A 25,547-nucleotide genomic window follows, 5' to 3' on the forward strand; every position below is an offset into this window, starting at 1 on the left:
AAATGAAAGAAAAGCAGGAAAAATGAAATGTGAGGAAAAAAGTTTCACCATGCAAGCAAGTTCTCCACCTTAGACATTAATGTACATAACATACATAAGTTATTTCTTCAATAAGAATATTTTATTTTTCCAAGCAACATGCCTTAATGACCTCTCACCTTGCAACCAAGAGTCAGGGATGACGGACACCCAATTATTCTGACCATTAACAGCATCTGACTGAATTTATGCATACTGTATTACACCATGGACAAATATGTAAACTGCCTATGAAGTGTAAGTCAAATTCCCAGTAGTTAATTCCTGCACAGTGGAACCAAGGCTATCTTTACCGGTGTCCTGTGTCAGAGTTGGAACAGTTGTTCCGACAGCATCAGCATGACGTTAATTGAATTTTTAACTAATACTTTGAAGAATGTATTTGTATTCTGGAATTCCTTTAGCCTCTTAAAATAGAACATATGGGATCACAATCTCTGTAATACATTGTGACAAGTTGTGGGCACGTTGATTGTATCATGCCAAAAAACATAAAATACCCAACAGTTGTTCCATCAGCACGTAGGATCACCAAAGCATTTGTGAGTAATTGGACATAGAAATCAAAGCCTAGACACATCTGCTTAGCATTTCACAATAAAGTATCACACTGGTCAGATAATGTCCCTACTCATGATTTACATTCACTGCAAACAGATGTCTTTCCTTAAAATGCACCTTTGTTTGTCATCCTTAAAGAAAAAGTTTGCATTTTCTGCTTGTCACATTTTGCTATATTATCTTTCCTCAAGTTGAGCAAATTTTTGCATGTGACTGAAATAAGACTTTTCAAAGACAGAGAAAATGTCCTTTGTTGTGCTGTGTCCAAATTACAGGGACTTCTTATGTTTCACATAAAAACCCGATTTTATCTAAGATTTTTTAATTTCCACTGCATCAATGTTACTTATGAAGAAGTCTTCTTGATATCAGCATCCTCCTATTGGGCCAATAACATGTGTGAATTTAATGACACATTGATCTGACACTGACAGCAGGAAGTATCATGGAGTCACTGCTTTAATTACAGATATCCTGCATAATCCAATTTGTAGGCCCTGAAACCTCAGCAGTAAAGTCCACCAGCATCGCTGGACAGTGCATGATGACAGAGTCATTACCATTCCAGGGATTGACAGCATAAGAGATTCACCAACCTCTAGCCACACATGAACAGGATTTCTTTACACAAAAGACATGCAGGGTTTACAGAGCTCATATGACCAGAGCAGGAGCCCTACATGCACTAACCAGGAGCTGCAAAAGCCATTCAGCATCCTCTTGTGGCTAAACTGGGGAAAATTAGTTTACATTTTTTTCTCTTAGTGGTAAAATGGCTGTTAACATTCCTTAATTTCCTTTCAAATTGTACTAGAAAACCACTTTAAAATGAACGGTTTCTTTAATAACATGCAGAAACACATTTGGCAAAAGCTTTTTACCACATGAGATATGAACTAGTTGAGGAAAAAAATGGTTGTTTTAGTGTAATATGAGGGATTATTAGATTTGAGATTGCCTTCTATGACAATTAACATAACATTTCTTTAGACTAACCAGGACTTGACAGCGTTAGCATTTCACATGCATTTGCAACTCAAAATAGATTTCTGCTAAATGTGAAAATGTATTTAGAAGCATGTGTATGAATAAAAAAAAAAACCTGCAGGTCATTAAAAAGCAGAGAATTATCCCTTATTAAATTTAAGATTCTAAAAAGTCTTAATTGTTTTAAATTACATAATATACGTACTTATTTTAAGGTCTTAAATTTGGAGATGAAAAAACAGGAATCGCAAAACATATAGTACATATGAGACAAACAAAACATGATAATGTAATTATTTATTGGCCAACCTTAAAGTAATTATGTTGTTTACATAATTATTAAATACAGTTTGAGGAAGTATTTTACAATTTTACTTTTTATACTTAATTTTGCTTGTAAAAGTCTTCTTGTATAGCTTTATTAAAGGAAAAATTTATTATTTGATCAATTTTGATTGTGCTCCCACATTTTTTTAACATAGAAGCATAGGTGAAAAGCAAGCATCAAACTCTGATAATAAAAGGCCTGGATATAAAACTCTGCAAGGTGACAGAACTGGGGTCATACAGCATTGTAAAGAGAGTGCTAAGCACAGACACTTTACCTTCTTAGTGCTGACAGAGCGTCGCAGGGCCCTCGCATTCACTCCTGCTCTGTTATTGCTGCCACTCGCAGATGGCAGGGTGGCTGAAGGAGGGCTGCATGGGGCACCAAGGGCCGCAGTCATTCTCTCGGTCGCATTAATCTTTGAGGCAACGTTGTTGTTGTTGTTTTCTGCTAATACCAAAGTGCTTGTGCCCTTGAAATCAGCATGGCTTAGCTCTATTTCTTCTCCATTCTTGATTTTGTTGAGGTAGACTTTTAGCATTGCCTGAGTACTTGGCTCACTCAACCAAAAGAGGAAGAGTTCGTCGACCTTCATCTTCAGGACAGGCTGAAGTGTTTGTGGTGATGCCATTCTCAGTTTGCTTCACACAGCCAATCCTTCCAAAAATATAACCTAAAGTATAAGACTGAAAGGACAGTCAAAATTCTCAAATTTAGATGTCTGTAACACAGACTAAGCAATTCACAAATTACTGATCATTATTTATATATATTTGCAGGCAGCATTATGTTTGTAATGTGCTAAACAATAACTGTATGCCAATGTGTCAATTTTTTTTTATTAATGCATACGAAAATATAAAATACATAAGGCACATGTTAATAAAAAATATACATATATAAAATGTGGTAAAACACATGGAAATATTTGCCACATATCATACAAAACTGAAACTTTTTATAATGGCACAAGTTTTAACAGAACATCTTATCTACTTAAATTAATATAATGATTTGTTTTTCCTGCTTAAACACAGGCCTACCAGAACATAAGCTCGCTTATCTTCACTCTCAACCAAGCTTCTTGAACTAACTTATTCTTTACAAAAGTAACTAAATATTAGAAATGTAACGTTAGGTCTTACCAAAACATTATAGTCCCTTTCATTGTTAATGCTGAAAACGGTGGTAATTTGGTATTTGCTTCTTCTGTCATAAATAACAGAAATTTAACACGATGGCAGAAAGGTTTCACGGATTTTGCATTTTACAACAAAGTTAACTGCGGTAACTATGGTATTGCGACGTTAACTCGTTTCTAAACATCCCACCTCGGAGGACGAAACTAGAGAACAGCGAGAATATCTGCTTATTTAAATTCACCTTATTTTTTCTCACAATTCCACACATAAACCATAGGAACGCGTTTAAATAAAACCAATAACGTTAGCTAAACTGTGACAGAAACAAGATGGTTTGTTGGTGTTGCTAGCTGACAACATTACACGCAGCATACACCACAGCTAACGGACTACGGGTAAATAATTACATAAACACCGCCAGTATTCCATAACATAGACAAAGAAACGCATTTTTAATCGCTAAAGTCCACAGAATGAAAGGTAACTGGTTGGCATTACTCTACCTTCAGTTATTAGGATGAGTTTTGGCTGTTTTCGTTCATTCAAATGGGTACACTTTGAATCAAACTCTCGTTTCCTCAGGTAACCGGGAAAGTTTATATCGCGAGAGCAGAGTGGAGAGTTCATGCGCGAACGACTCGTTCGTTGGAAGCTGTTCGTTAAAAGGAATCAATCGAGTCGATTCGCAGTAAGAACGCGTTCGGACTGTTCGAGTTAACGTTGAGTTGAATAATGAGAGTCACTGAATGAAGCGAGCGTTTTCTGATCTTGCTCGACTCCAAAAGAATCACCGTTTAAAAGGAAAGATTTCTGTCGTAAGGTGAAAAAGTTACTGGAGGAATATTACTCAGCATTCCAATGCAATGTTTTCCCATCATTACCATCATCTGCAAGTGAAAGATTTTTATATGAAGGAAAAATATTCTTGTCCAAACAAAATGACTTAATCTACGTTCTTGGACAGCATTAAGATTTTGCTAAAAAAATAACCACAACTAAAAATGTGTTTCTTTATTTTCTTAAATTTTTTTTCATCTGATGTACTACCCCAGACGTATTATATTTACTCTCACTTGCTTTACTTATTTCATTTAAAATGTAGACATATTCTGCTTAAGAATATTATTTAAATGAGATGTTGAACAGAAAGGTCTTGAAGTGCAGTGGGAATTGGTTTAGACAACTAAAGTACTAATTCTAATGATCACAATGTTAGACTGATGAAAAAATAGTAATATGGAGCCACCTGCAATGTCCCTGAAACTTACAATAATACCACATTAGGCATTGTACCTAACAGAAAGAAATGTTTTTGTTCATGTAATGATTTTCTTGCAACCATTGCTGTGTATAAATTGTTTAAACTAGACTGCTGTAAAAACATCGTGCTAAAGGAAACACAAAAAAACCATATGATCTACAGCACAGTCTGAAATCCTTAAGCTATTCCACCCCATACCGCTTGATTTTTAATAAAAGCACAAAAGCACACCCTCTTTATTCAAAAAAACATTTAGATTTGTAATTCACATAATAAATCAATGCTTGGTGGGAATAATGGATTTCACAAGACACTTCAATTGCTCTCAGATGTTTGGATTCTTTATTTGAGATCACAATGAGAAAAGGGAACGACGCTTATTCCTTTGAAAATCCATGGAGATTTTCTCATGCTATATTGATGTTAACGGTACAGTATGGAGGGAACTTGTATTGCTCAAAAAAGAAAATGTTTTTGATAGTAGACAAATACAGTCGTTTAGTTATGTTCTAATTGCACCTGTCTTTTTTATTTTTGCTTTTCAGAAAATACATAAAATACAAATACAAAATATCAGTTATGCCTAAATTTATGCCTAAAACACATTATCAATATATCAGATGACTGGGTAGATTTCTGAAACACATTTTTCTCAGTCACCAGACAGGACCAAAACATCAATTTTTTGCTCTAAACTTTGGAAAACCTTTCAGGTCTAACTTGAATGCTGTGATTTACAAGCATGTTCCATGAGAACTATACCAAAAATACATTTCCAATCTGAGTTCACAGAGAAGTTTTGTATTTGTTTTACAGCAAGGTACTGAACTGGGAAACATAATTATGCACATATTCCTTTTATTGTTTTATTTAATCACACTCAAGTACCAAGGTCAAGTAGCATGTCATCAATATTAATCGAAGAACATTGTGGTATTTAAAGCTATTTGTTTGCTGATGTGCTATTAACTGTATTTAAAGGCAGATAAGCCAGTTTCTTTCAAGATAAAAAGGAATGGACATTACATCATGGCATAAATTATTTCATGCATTAACTAAATTGCCCCCTAAATGCTTCCTACAAAAATGAGTAACCTATTTTAGAAAAATGTGTTTCATCTATTAATTGACTTGAGATTTCAATCTAGGTTTTTTTCCTCAAACATGAGAAGAAAAGTCATGCGATTCCCCCCATAATGCTGGACAAAGAGTTGTTTCTTTCCTTGACGTGCCACGTGAATGTGGAAATAGGTTTAGGTTAATTTTGCCAAAGAAGTTACAGCATATTCATCCCTGGTTAAAAAAAGGTAAAAAGAGGCTGGTTGAGCCCCCAGGGGCCTAGGGACCCAGGCCCCACCTTTGAACAGGCATCACATCACTCTTTCATTTCAGCTCCCAGAATTTCATCATTCATTTCACATTATCTGAAGCTCTCTCATAGGGAGCTTTGCTCGCTGTCGAGACGCCTCTGTTGCTTCAAGATCTCTTTGAATAATTCAGAAAAAGCAGGAGAAGATTAGAAGGCATTGGATTTGACTGCGTGAAGAATCAGTCCAACAACTCCCATCATAGTTTTCAGGGGATCCATGCTTAGGCAGACTGCAGTAGATGTGGTTCAGATGTATTTACAGTGGTGTAATATCTCATTGATGTGAGTGACAAGGTGTAGATTGAGAATTTAACTCAGCTCTGCATCACGAAAATCAATGGAAGTATAAATACACTTTAAATGTCATGAACGCTGTTATTCAGGGCTACAGTCTGAGCTCAGCACAGCTCACGTACAGATTTTTAGAATATGTATGATCTTTACAAAGGACAAACTAAAAGGCAATAGTTTATGTAGTCACATTTACAACAGAAATAAAGAGGAGGGGTCTGCTATTAGTCTTTAAATATTTGTTTTTCACTCAATCCAACTGGAATTAAAGTTAAACATTAAACTGTTGATCTCGCTTTTTGTGTAGGTAAAAAAGAAAAATTATATTCACCGATATGCACAGAAAAATAAGTAACTTGCAATAAAATGAAAGAGACTGCAATTAACATCCGTTAATGGCCCACAGAATTAGAGCTTGAATCGAACATGAGGCAAATTGTCACCAGTAATACTGCGTTGAATTACTTTTTCTGCCTAAGTATTAATAATAACCATTTAATGTGAGAAATTATGTTATTATTATTTTAAACGGGCCACAATTTGTCATGAAATTAATCACACACTGAAATGTAATTTTTTTAATGAGCATGAAAATTCTTATCAAAGGCAGCAAACTGTGATCTTTCAATAGAGGCAAATTCTCTTTATCTCTGCCAAAGAATGTCTCCTTTGACCACAGCAGGATCTAATTTGTGAGCATCTTCACTACGTGTGATAAAAATTCAAAAAGTTCACAAAAATACACCCGAACAAGTGTTTCCATCTGGTTCATATATATACACACACACACACATACACACACACACACACACACACACACACACACACACACACACACACACACGCACGCACACACAAACACACACACACACACACACACATACATACACATGTTGAATTTTACATTACATACATAAAATACGGTATGGATTTCTGTGTATAAAGATTGAGTGTGTATATATGTATATAGCCTATATTATATGAATTAGGATGAAATACGTATATACATGAAAATAAATTTCTTTGTAATTCATTCTTAAATGTACTAGTGTTTTTCTTCTTTCAAAATTTTACCGCTTTATGGAAATATATGTCTATATATGTATATATGTGTCTGTCAGATCACATGATCTCATGGAAACGTGTTCTGTCTTATTCCTAAAACATTATTCCACCTCACCTTCTCAGAGACGTTTGTCATGACATCTGGGATATAAAGATCTGGTTCTTATAATTAGGCCGTGCGTCAATCCACTCAAAGTGCTTCAGTTACAAATGTACGGTACCATAGAAACAGATATGGCTGACTGTATGGTAAAATAAGGTATGGTAAAAAAAATATATTTTTGAGGATAGTATACCCTTCTCAGTCATTGTATCATGTGAGGAAGTATCTGTTTGATATGTGCTGAAAAGTACACATACTTTTCACATCACAAGAGGCTAAAGCCTTGGCACTGCTCCCTGAAAAAGGATGAAAACAAGCCGGCTAGTCGGACAGAATCAATGCAAAGCAATTACATTAGCAACCCCAGGAGCAGGCAGCATGTATACCTGTGCAGCATGTAGACAGTTGAGACTGCAGTGATGGCCTGCTTTGCTCTTCTCAAGTATCTGCGCAAAATCTGCTTCTGCAGAAGACTGTATAAAACATGAAATATCAAAAACATGTCTTAAACTGTCTGTACCTGTGTATAGGAGGCACAAACAACAGAAATGTGTGTGCATATGTGTGCTTATTCATGGTCTGATACTGCACTTGTGCCCTCCTACAGAAATTACATTCATTGTCTGTGTTATTGGTAATCACTGACAATAGCACGTTGTTCACAGCTGGGAAAAAGAGGGCCATCGAGAACAATCCTGACTGATTCCCACTGTGCTAGTGCACGCAGGATGTGCGAATAAATCCTCTTATTTGCATGCTTGATTTGCAACATGTTTTGCTCGTTTTCGCTGTTCTTTGTTCTTGTTTACTCAAATTGCGAGACAATTAAAGGACACGCATTTTGATACAGATCAACGTCGGCTTTCTTAAAATTGTTTTCAGCCACAGCACCATTATATATAATTTGATTACACAAGTGCTAGAAATATTTGCCAACTTTTCACAGGCTAAACCTGTTTGTTTCCTGATTGAATATTATAGTAAAAATGTGTGTACTGTCACGGGAACATCTTGTCAGAAGTTGAATGACGAGCACGTAGCCTACATTGTCTGAAGTTCAATAAAAAACGCTGTTGTGTGATTACTCCACTAGATGGCAGTACACGCTATTTATATCTTCAAACAGACAACAGAGCAACATTTTTTGACTTAATAATACTTAGAGACTCCGAGGTTAGGAAAGCAAACCAACAAAGAAATCACACCTGCCAAAGTATTTTGATATTTGAATTTGCCCGCTATCTTATAAAAAAATCTTTGAACATTAGATTAAAATGGCAATTGTCAACAGTCAGAAACACTCACATGAAGGTGAAAGAGCACTAAAATAGGCTTAAAATAAACTTGCCATAGAAAAAAAATAAAAAACATCAAAGCTATTACATCACACATCATACAAATTCTTAAAAAATAGTGGGTCAAGAACAAACTGACAACATTTTTTTTTTCACATGACTTTTTACATATCTCTAGATAGCAAACATTAAAAGCCTTTCTGTCAAACTTATTACCAGTGAGACAGGGTCACTGCTTCTCTGTCCTGACATTAAAATATATGCTATATTTAGGGCACTCTGGTCTAGTTGTCCATGCTTTTTTATATATATTTTATATACACTATTTCTTAGGGTATTTATGTGAACAAATATTGAAGTTTTGACTACAAATGGGTATTGAACATTTCCAGTATTACTGGCCAAAAAAAAGATACATTTAATTGCGACATTTAATGATGAGACTGTAGTTAGTGCTAGTTTTCACAATGTGAGCCTAGCATTAAATATTCTATTTAATGACTTTTCAGCAAACTTGAAATGATAAACAATGGAGCACACAAAAATGAAAGAAATGGAAAGAAAAACTTATTTTGAAAAATTATTTTGAAACACTTTTCCCAGCATTTTTTTAATTTATTTTTTAGAACACAGGTCAGATTATATTCTGACACAATCTAGCTTCGTTATATAGCTGAGCCTTGTATTTCTATATATTAGTTGATTTAAGTTGTCACAACACAGCTTAAAAATTGTACTTGTAGGCCTAATTGTAGTTTGGAGGACTGCATTAACTAAATTTAGAATTCAATTTAGAAAGTGTAGAATATGAAAGATAGAATTCAAACAAATATTTGTCTAATTCTGCCTAAAACTAGTTGTGACAACATTTGTATGTCCTGGTCTCCTCTATATTATTTATATAAGTCCAGAAAGCTGAAAAATTTGATTCTCGAATAATTCAGCTTACATAATGGTCTTGATTACACATTTATATATTTACAATTTCTTGTCTTTTTGTGTCATTAAACGTTTCCATACAACCAGATCTCACAGCTAAGAGACAATCTGGGACAGATCAACTGCACAATGAAGGAAGGACAGTATATTATATGATTTTTTTTTTAGATAAAATAACTTTTATTATTCACATAAAAAAGTACACTTCATAAAACCAGTGTTTTCTAAAAACTAGGCTTCCAAAAGCAAGTCTACAAGTGAGAAAAACATGCCGCAGAGAGCGACTGTCCACACGGCCAGACTGCTCAACGCTGCCTTCTATTATGATGTCAGCGCCTGGGTTGAACAGCATTCAATATCTCAAGGACGGCCGTTAGTGGAACATCAATAGAATAATACAGAGCAACACTAAACAGTCATTGCTCATAGTTGCCCAGTTCATTTGCCCATTGACTTATTGATATTCCACTGCTTAATACAATTAAAGTGCAGCAATTAGGGGTGCTGAAAAACAGGTTGTTGGTGTTATTATGTTGCCGTGAAAGCCTCTATCCACCCTGAGGCTGTGCCCCTCCCTGGACGTCATCTCTCAATATGATTATGATATATGTTAACCATATCACTGGATGATTCTAACACAGCAAGCAGCAGAGATCTTTTCAAGAAACCGTCCATCTGCCAGATAAGCACAATTAAGAATGAAATCTACAGTGGCCTATGTAAAATAAATATAAGCATAAAGCAGTCATGACACTCTTCCCGAGCAGGAAAATAAGTAAATGAGGTATCAGGTTTTGAGTTTGAATTTCAACATCAAGTGTGAAGCTCCCGTGGTGAGAAAAACACAACTGTCAGCCCAATAAAAAAGCAAAATAAAACACAAAAGAATGAAGAGGACAGAGGCAAACAATCTTTTATTGGTTGACTCCAAAAATAACACAGATATCAGCTTGTTGATCCCTTATCACTATTAAGAAATAAACCACAAATCATTATCTTTAACTCGAGTGTTTAAAAAAATGACACAATCCAGTTATTTAGGGCCGTTCATTTACTTTCAACCCTGGTTGCAAATCAAAATAAAACACAAGGAACAGTCGTGGAATGACAAAAAGTACAATTGTTCTCTACAGCCGGTGATGGTCTACTGGGGTTTGAGCTATCGAGGTACTCAGCTGTCAGAGTAGTAGATATAGGGAGATTTGAGAGCAGATTAATAGACTGCTTTGTGGGTTCTCTCCCTCATTTCTGCTCCCTTCCTGTTTTTTAATTCATGCAAAATTGGAATGAAAACCTTGGTAGCAACATGCAGATTCTTATGCAAAGCAGATTTACCTATGGTGCACGGACTGCTGCGTTTGCCTTTGATCTGTGTTTCTGACACTCTCCAACTATAAAGAAGAAAAGAACTTAAAAACCGTAAAGGCTCTTAATTGAACTGAACATAAAAGAAGATACATGGTTTTAATTGGTCTATGCTAAGAATAATTCAGGCCTTGGAGACTACTGTCCCTTACCGGCCCCCCTGCCAAAGTGTCAAGATTTACATCTTTAATTCAAGATTTCCCCGTATTAATTACCTCTCAGCAAGATGTGAATCAGTTCATTATAAAGTATAATAAACGCCAAATATATATTTTTTCTGGTCTGTGAATATCAGTTTTCTGCAGTGAGCACAGAGAAATGTTTCCGCTCTTTTTTTCCCTGCCACATATTTTTGGGAGAAACTTCTCAAATTAATTTTGTTGATACTTCGCACTGAAGGCAGTTTTATTTATATAAATGCATATAAGCTAATTTTGATAATAAATTTGTGGAAGCCCATTACCTTAAACTGACACACAAAGTGAATTTTGCTGACAGTGTTTACTGTGTTAGGATAAAAACAGAAAATGGTGCTAAATGTCAAAAACATAAAATGTTAATTCCGAATTCAAATAGTTATAATCAAATTAAAATATATACAAATAAACTGCAAATAGATGATATTTGCCATAAACAATGAAAATTCAAGATTTTGGAAAAATTAAGCCAATCAACCAAACTACAAGAACAACTAATTTTTACTTATGAAAAATATACAAAATGTGACTACCCAAAACCCACGTGAATGCTTAATGGGCTTCGGCGTCTTCCATTCAGCACAGTGCTGAAAACAAATCTATCGCCTCAGCGGCTATGAGACCATTTGAAATTCTACCTCTGCTTCAGACCGTGTTCCTCGGGTATGGCACTGCTTGGGCTGAACATGTTTCATTGTAAAGTAAAGCAATTTCAACACTCCACCCCCTTTGTGACCTTTCATTATCACAGCCCAGTACATGGCTCCTCTATCCCAGAATCCTTGGCTCACCGCTGAAGATGACAGATGGGACGGTAGAAGCTGCTGGACAACACTAGCATTTAGGGAGGCGGAGCAACACACATTAGCACTAATACCCAGCAATACAAGTGTAAGGTAACCGCATTGCACTTACCTCGCAGAGCATGCTAAGCATTATGACTTCTCGGGTTAGATTTGAAAGGGAACATTTCTGAAGCCCATATGCAGTACATTAAGCAATATGCTGCACATATAAACATAGCCCCCTTATGCTTTTCAGTGTCATTTTATTTTTAAGATCTTAAAGTAATTTATTGACACAAAGTGCGCGATTTTACGGTGGTAAAAATGATTTGATAAGGAAACCTGCAGGGACGTATTAATTAAAAAAAGAGAGAATCTAATTAACATTCTGCAGTGACTTAAAAGCTGAATATTATTAGAGCTGCAACCATCAGTGTGATGAAAAGAGAAACATGACAGTGAAATTTAAATTCAAAGAGCTGCGAATAATGTACACACAGATCAAAAGAATAAACAGTGGGGAAAAAAATAACACCACAAAGTTTAATTTCCCTGCCATGCGAGAACGAGTACAAAAGTGCTAGGAGAAGAGAGCTCTCACAAACAACAGTCTGCTCGCTGATGAGCTCTAATGCTGCCAATTAAAAGGTGTCACAAACAGACACGCTAGGAGCGCCACATCCCGAGATTCGTCTTCTCTCATGTGGCCTAAATTCTCTAGATCAATGGCTTCGCCCGCATCACTGAAAAACAAACCAATATGCTCATAATTTCGTCCGCGAGAAATGTTTCATCCTTCACCTTGAGTTTGCATTGGCCCTTCGGCTAATCTGCCGCATGCTGAACCCGCTAGTCATTCCTAGCGGTGTACATTTAAAGCGTATTAGCATTTGTCCCTGCAGTGCGTCTGGGTGCCAAAGAGCCTGTAATTATTATTCATTAGTATTCATTAGTGCTGGGTCCTGCCCGGTGTGTTGCTCATGTTGAATCAGCTCTGGTGTTAGATTTCTGACGAGGCCTGGGTGTGCAGGTCAGGGAGGATTCCTTAATTAGGCTTACAAGTCACAAGTTATTTTCCACGCTCTACACGCGAGGTTAAGAACGCAACGGTGCTATCACTCCACTAGGACGAGAGGAGAGAAAGCAAGGATAAAAAAAAAACGTGGCTTCTATCTCTGGCATCTATCGCCTGTCTTGTTGCATTGGATGAGCGTGATTAGTTCAGCAGGCTGCGTTCATTATGCATTTGGCCAGATGAGAAGGTTTTTTTTAATTTTTTCCATCTAACTTTAATTTAAAATGCATGCTCATTGCGGACGTCCGGTCTGTGAAAAAACCTCAGGATGGGTCGTGAGCTTGCTGAGAATTCTGGCTCGGCTACAGAGGGTTTATCATCAAACTACTCAGCAAAACAAAGAGATGCTAATGCTCCAGAGAGACATGAGATCAAGTATGTATAGGAGGAGGTCCACCGTCTGCAAAGAAACGTCAGACTTCTCCCTGGCCTCCGTGCCAGAAACTTGGTATTTTTAAACAAATTTGTGTCACTTGAGAGGTGCTGCATTGCGTCGCCATGTTGAGCAAGAACAACATAGCAAGTTCGGCTCACTGAGTCTGGGTGGTGGATTGAGCGCATTTTAGCGACTGTAAATATTGCATCATTATAATTGCATCATGGCTGTTTTCAAGTCAACACATACATAAACTTCTAAAACGTTTTTATGGTGTCGCCAAATGAATCTCGCAGGGTGGCGGTCAGACGCTACACTGCTACGTTGCACTTTAAAGAGATAGTTCACCCAAAAATGAAAATTCTGTCATCATTTGCCCACTCTCACATTGTTCCAAACCTGGAGGATTTGTTAGTGAGGAAAACAAAAGAAGATATAATGAAAATCTGTAATTGACAGCTATTATTAGATTCTACATTGACGTAATTGTGTTTGAAAGTGTCTGTACAACAGAAAATAAAGAGCTTGATTTTATATTACAGGCATAATGAGAGCCAGTAAGGATCCTTCTGTAAGTAATCACATTCTCAAGTGAATCTAAATGAAAAAATATCGCTGCTGTTGACCGTTTGGACAATGTGTCCCTGAAGAGCATCTACAAAGCACTGAGAAAGGTATATTCTCAATTACTCTCCCCATAATGGGAACAATTGTTTCTCGGTCTCAACTGTTTATCAATGCAGTTATCGAGACGTTTATGGTATTCACAATGGAGCAGAAATAATGAGAGAGGAGTGGGTGGGTTAAACATCAGGGCGAACTCACATTATTCCAACCCCCATCAGCATCAGAGAACCATAAAACCCCACAAATGATAATTGTTATGGTCGATGCATGTAGGAGGGTGGATTGTTAGCTGGAGCTGAATTTCCCTGCATGATTTGCACTGCACAGCTAATTGTGTAATTGTTAGCATGACTGAGTGCGCTTCTTCCAGGCATGCCGGTGGCTCTGGAAAGGACCAAAGTATAACTGAACGAATCTAATCAGAAAATAATTATACTTGCCCCAGAGAGAATTGGCTCAAATTTATCAAGCTTTTTTTTTTTTTGCTAAGCATGCCGCGGAGATGGGATTTACCCATCAGTCCGGGTCCCGGATCCTACAGTGGACACGAGCCGCCAGGGGGTCACGTTTGCACGAGCTGTACAAAACGCAGCGGAGACGTCCCATTCCCAACGTCACTTAATTTAATTTGAGACATATATACATACAAAGGTGTCACGTTCCTCGTGATCCTCCCAAAAAGAAAGCACCTCCCACCCGCAAGCCAACTGCGAGTCCCCCGTTAGAAGATCCCAAAACGCAACTGAACGGATGACATCTTACGCACTCGTCTTCCTTTAGATAAATGACACCGCTATATAGGTGCGCTTGACAGCTTTCAGATTGGAGCAGAGAAGAGAGAACTTTTCAAGTGAGATGGGTTAGCTGGGTAAATCTATCAAGGGTTCTGTCCTGGGAGAGAGGCGGGAGAGGGGGCTATGAAGAGCCCCGCTGTGCAGCAAGCTTCCATACTGCGCACATCCTCGGCTCTCTGACAGTTGTGCTCAGCCTTCACTGTAATAATGAATAAAAGGAAACTCCCTGTAGATTACATATCTTCCATGTTTTGACATTGACCTTAATACATAATTTAACCACAAAGCCTGAAGAGTGTGTAACAAGATAAGATAAGACCAGAAGAAAACCAGCAAACAGGGGTGATGCTAAGTTGCAAATTGGATCCAAGAGGACACAACTGGAGAAATAAGGAGGAGAGGGACGAGTGACAAGGCGAGAGAGGGAGAGTGCGTATGTGTGAAGAGTGATGCTCCAGAGGGCCTGCTGGAAAATATGTCTTGAGCTCCTTAAAGAGCTCAGGGAGCTGTTGAACAGCCTAAGCAGCGCTCCCGATGCCACCTAGTTAATAATTGCTGAGATTGGCTGCTCTGAGCACAGACGTGCTACTGGCATCTGTGTTCCCATGAACGCTATAGAAAGGCTGCACAGTTTCACCTCTTTCTAAATTCCCAGTGGCCCGATGAGTGGTCGGTCTTAATGGGTGTAGCGTTTGTACCATATATCTACTGAATAAAAAGTGCGTTCTTGTGCGCGCTGGAGATTTTACATCTTATAAATTTGTTGTCAAGTTTGTTTTCTCAACAATGGTGGGCTGGTGAAGGCTTTCGCTTGCGTCAATGTCTGTTTATGTGGCGTTGTGAGCGATGAGACAGCCCCTTTGGAGCGCTTGTTGAACTCTTGTATCTGCTGTGCGTGCACTATATGACAGGAAAGGGACAGCCGTAAAGAGCCATCAAGTCAAATTGGTGTCATCGCATGACAATTCAGTGTGACATGCTGTTACTCCATAAATTTGAAAAAAATTTCATGCGGAGCTCTGTTTTGACCTTCCTTTAGCATGAAACTGTCTCCCTGAAACAGAATTTTTTTCTCTACAGGACTTTCTAGTAAGTAAAAGAATAAAGTGTTAATATTTTGACTCAAGTCAAGGCTTTTTCTTACTGAGTGAAAAAACTATTATTAGCATTGCTTTTTTCCCCTCTAATCCAGACATCTTACACATATTTCCCCAGCAGTGATTACTTATACTTAACGTCAGCCCAAATGCACTCACATATCAAAACGTTAGATGGCAGCATGGAATATCCCAGAATTCATGCTAATGCTTGACATTGACTATGCAAATGAGGACTGCACATGCTTTCCTACTACTTTTAAAGGAATTGTTCCAACCCCTTCTCAATGAACATTTTTGAATCTGGCTACATTTCTGCAAAGCACTGCAAAAATACGCTTTGGCAGCAAAACATCAACAAATTATGATTTCAGGGGTTGAATAGGACTACAGATTGATTAATATAAAGCAATTTCTTTGCACAGTTTTTATGCTATCAAAACACTTTAATCAAAGTGCATCATTTGTCAACTAATACATTTTAACATTTGGATCACATAACCAGTTCCATATGTAAAACTTTTTTTTTGTAAAATTGTTCAGTAGTGCACCTGGTACAGCACCGCAGAGTCCTTAGGTACACGTGAAACACGAGTCATGAAACTCCAAAAAAAATAAAAATAAAAAATAAGTAGTAATGTTGCAATAAAATGTTTGTGATACATAACAAAATGTTGCCACAATCACATTTAACTTTCTGAGAAAATTGAACAAACTATTTACCACCAGGCCACATCTGCAATGGAGAAAAATTATATTGCTTATAGTGCCTCTTGTGGTCATGTCGCTTGAAAAGTCCATTGCAAGATACCTGAAGCAACATATTTCAGGTTTTACAGAAATGTAGCCAGGGTCACATATTTTCGATGAGTGTGGGTTGGATAATGAATCCAATAATGAAAATTCTGTCATTATTTGCCCACCTTCTTTTTCTGTGGAACAAAAAATAAAATATTTTTTATTTATTTATCTTATAAATAACTTTTATTCAATAAAAGTCTATGGGGTTTAGTGTTGTTTTGGACTCTGCTGACTTTAATTGTATCTATACAAAACATATTTCTACCATCTTTCAAAATATTTTGTGTTCTGCAGAAAACAGAAAGCCATACAGGTTTGAAGTAAATGACACAATTTTCATTTTTGCGTGAGCTATCCCTTTAAAGCAAGCATTACATTTATGCCATTCTGAAATAATTAAGAAATATTAATTGCAGGCTTCGTTTGCTGCATGTAAAAACAAATTCCTCACGAATTGCCCTTAAGGGCACGGCAAACAGCATAGAAATCAGTGATGATGCAAGTCATATGGTTCTTAAGATCTCCTTTGCATCGCAAGCAAGCTGGGATTCTCATTATGATGATGATGATGAGGATGATGATGGGAGCTATGAATACGAAGACGGCTGAAATGAGACGAGAGCCCCAGATCTCCCCTGCAGCTGGACAGTGACCTCCTCCCCCCTTTAGTTCTCAGTGTGATGCCTGGCTGAGCCCCCACCTCCCCTCCCCTAATATCCAGCCAGCTTCACTCCACAGTGCCATTTGAAGTCCTGGAGCCCAGTCTGCATATTAACTAACTACTGCAAATGTGAGCTGAGCAGGCTGATAAATAAAAGATTTGTGAGGCTCTGTAAGGTTTGTGGGCTCTCTCGCTCTCACACTCCGTCAGCCAAGCCCTAGAGCCTGCCCTGTCACACCAGATAGAAGGCCCTCGAGACCCCGACTTGGCCGCCTTACAACTGGCTCTGAAGCGGCTCCAAACAGCTCCAGCTGTGTGCTGGGGCCCTCGCCATTGGTTCGACGGTGGCCGAGGATGGAATGAGGCTTTCCAGGGAGAGGGAGGTGCACTGTCAGTACAGCACTCATCCAATCAGCCTGTAAACAGACTCATTTGACACCAGTAACTGGAGAGAGATCAGAAGACTTCAGCCAAGAGGGGGTGGGGGTTGATCCTATCAGAAAATGTTCTCCCAGATCAAAGATTTACACTCTAAAATCCTTGATTATGTGACATGGAGACACATTAGATGCATTTTCTCTTTCACTGGCAGGGAGAGATGAGCCACATGGACAGCGCCAGAAAATCCAGCTGATCAGCCACGTTCGTTGGCGCAATGTGGCATTTGACTGAGGAGGGGAATTAGAAACTGCACAAACGGCATTACGGAACGTAGAGGCCTATGATTTTGCTGGCAATTAAGTTAAAAAGGAGGCTTAGAAGTAGAAAAAGGCCTGGGGAAGCATCTCAGAATTCATTGTTCTATCCAATTGATTTTCAACTTGGCAATCTTGTTTGGCAATGTTTTCTTTTCTCCGTAACTTCACGTCTAAAAGCCAGCACATCATTTGAGCTGCTGATACTTGTGCACAGCATATCGTTGTGCATCTCCTCACTGACTAAAAAACCTGTCCGCTAATGATCAACCACCTGCACAATGGAGTTTCGTTGCCCTATTAGCTTTCATGTCTAAACCTCCAGACTCAACTTCCTCGTCTGCTTTATTCTACATGGACACACTCGTCTTCTTGTTTTTGGACTTGAATGGGAGCTAGTTTGCAAAGAACTTATTTTTTCGTAGAGAGCGGCGAACGTTATGAAGATTTAACTTTCTCCCTTTGATTCCCTCCTGACATTCATCCTTCAGCCTCCCTTTAAAGTCCCACTTTCAAACCCTAATGGCTGTCATGTCATTTTGTTCTCCAGACTCTTACTCAAAGTGTCATTGGCATAATGGTCGTCCGCCGTTGGCCTCTTTTGATCATCCATGCTGTGTGCGAGAGGTTCTAGTGTGGATACTGGGGGGTAGGAGAGGGGCACTTGACAATCGCCAATCCCCTCACCCATTCTTGGAAGAGAGCGCTTTGACCGGAAATCTAAAATTCACTTTCAAATGGTTCATTTCGTTTAATAGCTTCACAGAAGCAGTACACTCATTAAAATGCGTGAGGAAGACACGTGTCAGATTCTTCCTGTATCAGCATCGCAGGCACATCTCGGGGAGAAAGACAAGGCCCTACCCTCACCTCACTGCTCCCAGTTCCAGATCCATCACACTCATGCGCTGCCTCCGCACCTGCACATCGAGGCCTTGAGAAGGACCATTCAGATGGTACTGAAACTTCTCTCTGCGTATACTGTCTGTACGAAAAAAAGAAAGTAGTTCAAACTACAGCACATCAAGAATAAAAAGAGTATATATCAAGCTTTTTTAAAATCACATCAGAAGTAATGTTCACAATGACAGCAGTTTGCAGCAACAAGCAATACAATTTTTTTTTCAGCAAGAGTTGGCCATTTCCGGTGACATGAGCAAAGTTTAACTTTATGCAGATGAGCAGCAGCAAATGTTATACAGCAACTACCAAGTGCAGATCTGCTGCCTACGGTTGACATCGTAATGCATTGGTGAGCTCCAGCGATTTCATCACTGTCAGTGTGAACAGGGGTTAACACTAACCCAAGCTGAAAGCATAAACCAAACTATATCAATTTTAAAATAACATGAAAAATGCTGTTTTAAGTGGTCAGTTGAAAGTCAAACATATAAAGGTTATCCAATTGTTAGCTACAGAGAAAAATAAGCTAAAAATTAAAGAATTAAAGATTAATGCCAATAATCAACAACTTTCACCCACAGAAACAGTGCAAATACCAGCAAAATGATACCATAAAAGTATAGGCAGATCCCCAGAGAAAATAACACATAGCATGTTAATTACAATATTCTTCCAATCTTATAAACACAAAGAATTCAGGTCAGTAAGATTTATTTAATTATATTTTTGTGCAGGAAGGGCATATTAAAGTGTTAAAACAAATAGTAAAGACATTAATATTAAAAACGTTTCTCTTTCAAATAAATGCTATTATTTTAAATTTTCTATTCATCAAAGAAACATGAAGAAAATATATCAAGGTAAATAAACTAAGCAGTACAACTGCTTCCAACACTGATAATAATGGGAAATGTTTCTTGAGCCACATCTTCTTGCAGTATGTATTTTATTACTAAATAAAAGCTTTTAAAACCTATAAACTATTTAAGACTAAAACTATTATTAACTATCATACAAAAATTACGGAAATACATTACATTTTAAAATATATTAACAACAGAAAACTTTTTTTGTAGTAATATTTCACAATATTACTGTTCTATTGTATTTTTGATCAAATTAATACACTTTCAAAAACATTGAAACATTTTCACAATATTATTGTTCTACTGTATTTTTGATCAAATTAACACAGACTTTCAAAAACATTAAAACATTTTATCACCCCAAGCTTATATATGTATGTACATTATACATATTTTATTGTGAGTTGTAGACATCAGAAGATTATTTGAACTCTAAAGGAGTTGTTTGGAATGTGCACAGCACAAACTATGAAACAAAAAGGTTTTTAAAAAACTGCCTCTGAATAGGATTAGTTTCAAAAGGGCACCTTCAAAGACCAAAGTCAACTTTTGGCTCTCACAAATGCTTAAATATTAATAAGAGCAGGTGAATCTAGGCAGTGTACAGGCTTCTTATTTTATACTGTATGCATGATTGTCTATCTTATGCGATGACCCCATTTCACATTAAAACAGAGGCTGATTATTGATTACGCCTCAGAAAAAAGCAGTAAACTTTTCTGCCAAAAAAGTAAACTTTAGAACACATACTTTATCAATCAATTTGTTTGTTTGTTTTTTTATTTATTAGACCTAGTCTGCTGAATTTGCCCTGCCTCCCCTACGGAGAACAATGATCAGAGTATGTGGCCAAGTGAATGTGATGCAAGGGCTAGAGAATAAAAGACGTCTCTTTCAATAACAAACTTTCAGCATGTATTGAAAGACATGTCAATTTCACTTACACAGAGTGCTAGAGTTGGAAGAGAACAAGTTTTTCTATCGTAAACGCAATGCCATCCAAGTCACTATTGCGCATTACCTAACCTGTATGACTGATACTTAAAACACAGGGAAACAGCAGGAGACACAAGAGGATGGGATTTCAAAGCTCAGCAACATCTTGAAAAAAAAACAAGGCAACACAATCAGCACATTCACCAGGAAAGCACACATAAAGGGCAGAGCGAGCGTACCTTTTTCCGTACCATCTACTCGATTCTGCGTTCACACTGGGGGGAAAAATCCATCATATTGTCATGTAATTAGCGAGAAAAATAAATTCTTCAAATGACGGCCATCAGGGAGGAAAATCTATACAACAGGAGGATGATAATGTTTGAAAGGGGAGATCTCACAGCTTTTCAAGTGCTCATGTACTAGCCTGCAGAAATGAATCTCCAGAATTGAAACCTACAACTTCCACATAAATCTGACAGAACTGCCATAGTCTTGCACTGTTGCACGAAATTAACTCAGACATGTGATAGGACAACTTAAACCTGAAATCATGTGGGGGCAAACTCCGTAGAGACGAATCGCCTTTGTTCACCGTTGGACACATTTTTCCCTTCCATTTGGGAATCTGACAAAAGTCATGTACTGCCCTCTGACTGCTCGCAGGAACTCATCAGCGCTCTACCTCAGTTCTACCCGAGCACGGCGCAGGTCTACGAGGCCACCCTGATTTTACACCTTACGAGCAGAGCGGCTTCTTGCACTACGTATTTTATTAGGGAAAGCACTCATAAAGTTTATGAGCTACAGTGCACGAAAACAGCACACAGTGGTTAGCTGAATACTGGATAAGCCTGATAGAGGACAAGGCTGACCGATATTGATCACAGTCTCCACTCCCAGCGTGGTTGCAAAGGCGGTTTCTCACACCAGCAGATTTTGTCAGTTTTCAGCGGTAAAACACATCCTTATCTACTATGTACTGTGGTAATTGGCAGACATTATTTCAGTGGTAGACCTCTATTTTTTCTTCGCTAACTTGAGCAACAGGGAATACATGCTAATGGTTCAACAGAGCCTCTGGCTCATACTTCAGCATTCAGCCTCCTGAATGTATGTTTGCTAAATGGCCTCAATTAGGAGTCTGGCAGGAAGACCTCCCTCTCTCCATATAAAGCACATGTTGTCCATCTCGCTCAAACCATCGGTTTATGCCCTTCATTCTTTTCAATGAAAAAGTGTGTCTGTCAGCCGTTCGGTGGGGGGAGCAAACCCTCAACGAAAAAAAGGAAAAAACAATTTGAAATAATGATTTTGGGAGAGCATTGCTTACATATTAACGAGGCTGCGATTATCGTAATAAAAATAGCATCAAATATTTATCAGATCTTAATTACACTGCACTTAGTTTTAATTTGAGCCTAATTAATAATAACCCACAGCCATCTACATTAAACCACTGGAGCTTGTAAACCAGCTCGGTGCAGAAAAAAGGCAATGGGAGAATGTCACAGCTGCCATTTTTTTACAAATACATATGTTTGTGCATGATTGATAGGCTAGATTTAAACATAAGCCAGCAATGATATGACTGCGATCATATGCGCGCGGTGAATAATGCAATGCCAACAGCTATAGTCTGGTCTCACCTCACAGTGGAAGTGATGCCAGTTTGTGGCATGGAGCTGCCCATGCAGTCGGACTTGTTGGCTAGTCAGCCTTAATGCCAAACCATGTCAAGTGGGAAGCCGTCAGCCATCATGCAGACAGCTGGATAAACACTGCCAGACTGACCCTCTGAGAAGAGCTCCGCTATGGACACTTTGTGCAGAGAAGTGTCCAAACAAACACAAAAATACAAGTGCATAAACTGAAAATAAACTTTCTGGCCAGCCGCGGCCTGAATACCATTAGACATAATAAACCGGTGGGAGACAGTATCAAAATGGCGTCATGTCAGTGACACCGACATGTATCTTGGTGCTCATTATTATCCTTGAACAGCACCAATTTACATCTAATGCAATGACTAATTCAGATCCAGTGTTGTCAAGAGGCATAGGAAATGCCCTGGCAGAGATGACAGTGTTCCTGTCAGGAGGTGCAGGATGGAGGATTCCTTGGGGCAATGATTTAATGCCCATGTCAAGTATTGCTGTCAGGCTTTCTTAGCCGACCATTAGGATTCAGTATATGGTGCAATGGACTTGGGCCCTGGCTAGTTGAGATTCATACTTGCATGGAAAGAACGCCCTATTCTGAAGTTATTACCCTTTGGCTGTAAACTAGCATTAAGGCTGGTAAAAAAGGGTAAAAAAAACACAATTGTGTGACCTAGCAGGGCAACAAGCAGACCATGAGCAGTTCATCATCATGCCTCTTACCATGTTTGTTCTTTCCAATTTCCAAACAATGTTTATGCAGTGTTTACATCCTGCTTAGTTACGTCGCAACAACAACCGAATTTGCATAAGCCTTTTGTGAATAGACTTAACTTGTTCCATGATATCCAATGATAGATTCTCTCAAAGAGTGAGGGAATGAAAAAAAAGACAAATATTGCTATGAGAAAATGAGAGTTATAGTAGGAGAGCCTGGAGTTTGTTACTCTAGTGAAAATTTCTCACTTATTTTTTAATTCATTTTAAGCACTTACCTTAAAGTTTTGATTACAAAAAGCTGTCAATTATATCCACTGTTAAAGCCTAAGGAAAAAAAAGAAGAGCAATTCATGACAACATAAAAAAGGAACAGTGTTACATACAAAAATATCAATCCATTGTTTAAGCCAACAAATATTGTATTTCACATGACAAAAATAAAAACGCTGGAAATATTCTAAAACTGCAATCTAAATAATAGTATAAGTAGAAATTAGTGTTAAGGGAGGCAGGGCTAGTTGTCACACATCTTACTCCAGTGAAATTCCCCATTAATTTACAAAAGTTTAATTCACGCCATGGGCGTAGGTTTTGTCTCAGCTTTGGTGGGGACACCCCGTGACCCCCCCCCCACCCTGGAATTATTTTGTTGTAAGATACAAGTGATTTAATGGTGATTTCCTTTTTTATTTCAGACTGTTGGCAATACAGAATATCACAATACAGAAGTGCATCTACTTCATCGAGCTCATTACAGCAGGATTGATTCTGATTGGTTGGCAATGTTTTTATCGTTCATCAGAAAAAAAAAATCGTTCTGGAAGTGATTCCAACGATATCGTTTCTCTTTGCCTTTATCGTTATAGTTGTGGTGTGGACTCCGCTATTCTTTAATACTGAGAACGATTTTTAGAACTATATCTTTATCGTTATCTTTATAGTTATCGTGCTTGGTGTGAAAGGGCCTTAACACATACTATCACCAGTTAATACTATTTTCCACATTAGAATCTGCATTTGAAAGCCTGGTCAGTCACTACTGCTAGTTTATTTGTGTGGCTACTGGCTAGCTAGTTATTTTGCCTACTTAACGTTACACTCTGACTCTGCTTTATGAAAAAGCTTCTTATGTCCCCTTTTTTCTTCTTGGGTGGCATCTACAAAGTACAAAAAGGGGCAAAAAAACTGAATATTAAAATGTTTTTACTGGCCTTTGTATGTGGCACAGAGACAGCCCTGGTAACTTACCGTCTGTCGTCATCAACATGCGCACACACACACACACACACACACCACCCGCTCGCTGCTAGTGCAAGCTTAAAAGTACAGTCGTGGCCAAAGTTTTGAGAATTACATAAATATTGGAAATTGGAAAAGTTGCTGCTTTAGTTTTTATAATACCAATTTGCATATACTCCAGAATGTTATGAAGAGTGATCAGATGAATTGCATAGTCCTTCTTTGCCATGAAAATTAACTTAATCCCCAAAAAACCTTTCCACTGCATTTCATTGCTGTCATTAAAGGACCTGTTGAGATCATTTCAGTAATCGTCTTGTTAACTCAGGTGAGAATGTTGACGAGCACAAGGCTGGAGATCATTATGTCAGGCTGATTGGGTTTGAATGGCAGACTTGACATGTTAAAAGGAGGGTGATGCTTGAAATCATTGTTCTTCCATTGTTAACCATGGTGACCTGCAAAGAAATGCGTGCAGCCATCATTGTGTTGCATAAAAATGGCTTCACAGGCAAGGATATTGTGGCTACTAAGATTGCACCTAAATCAACAATTTATAGGATCATCAAGAACTTCAAGGAAAGAGGTTCAATTCTTGTAAAGAAGGCTTCAGGGCGTCCAAGAAAGTCCAGCAAGCGCCAGGATCGTCTCCTAAAGAGGATTCAGCTGCGGGATCGGAGTGCCACCAGTGCAGAGCTTGCTCAGGAATGGCAGCAGGCAGGTGTGAGCGCATCTGCACGCACAGTGAGGCGAAGACTTTTGGAAGATGGCCTGGTGTCAAGAAGGGCAGCAAAGAAGCCACTTCTCTCCAAAAAAAACATCAGGGACAGATTGATCTTCTGCAGAAAGTATAGTGAATGGACTGTTGAGGACTGGGGCAAAGTCATATTCTCCTATGAAGCCCGTTTCCGATTGTTTGGGGCATCTGGAAAAAGGCTTGTCCGGAGAAGAAAAGGTGAGCGCTACCATCAGTCCTGTGTCATGCCAACAGTAAAGCATCCTGACACCATTCATGTGTGGGGTTGCTTCTCATCCAAGGGAGTGGGCTCACTCACAATTCTGCCCAAAAACACAGCCATGAATAAAGAATGGTACCAAAACACCCTCCAACAGCAACTTCTTCCAACAATCCAACAACAGTTTGGTGAAGAACAATGCATTTTCCAGCAGGATGGAGCACCGTGCCATAAGGCAAAAGTGATAACTAAGTGGCTCGGGGACCAGAATGTTGAAATTTTGGGTCCATGGCCTGGAAACTCCCTAGATCTTAATCCCATTGAGAACTTGTGGTCAATCCTCAAGAGGCGGGTGGACAAACAAAAACCCACTAATTCTGACAAACTCCAAGAAGTGATTATGAAAGAATGGG

General features: G+C 38.3%; 1 protein-coding gene across 2 annotated transcripts in view; it reads right to left on the reverse strand.

Moving 5' to 3' along the window:
- Positions 1 to 3,701, reverse strand: part of ppp2r3b (protein phosphatase 2, regulatory subunit B'', beta) — a 29,463-nt gene extending 25,762 nt beyond the window's left edge. For both annotated transcript variants that reach the window (XM_059500285.1, XM_059500284.1), the window contains exons 1-2: positions 3,561 to 3,701; positions 2,193 to 2,588 (exon numbers count right to left, since the gene is read on the reverse strand). In XM_059500285.1, the coding sequence (XP_059356268.1) occupies positions 2,193 to 2,546 (354 nt within the window). In that variant the 5' untranslated portion in view covers positions 2,547 to 2,588; positions 3,561 to 3,701. The remainder of the gene's footprint in view (positions 1 to 2,192; positions 2,589 to 3,560) is intronic.
- Between the last annotated feature and the right edge of the window lie 21,846 nt (positions 3,702 to 25,547).

Source organism: Carassius carassius, chromosome 19 (assembly GCF_963082965.1).
Source record: "Carassius carassius chromosome 19, fCarCar2.1, whole genome shotgun sequence".
NCBI classification, from domain to species: Eukaryota; Metazoa; Chordata; class Actinopteri; order Cypriniformes; family Cyprinidae; genus Carassius; species Carassius carassius.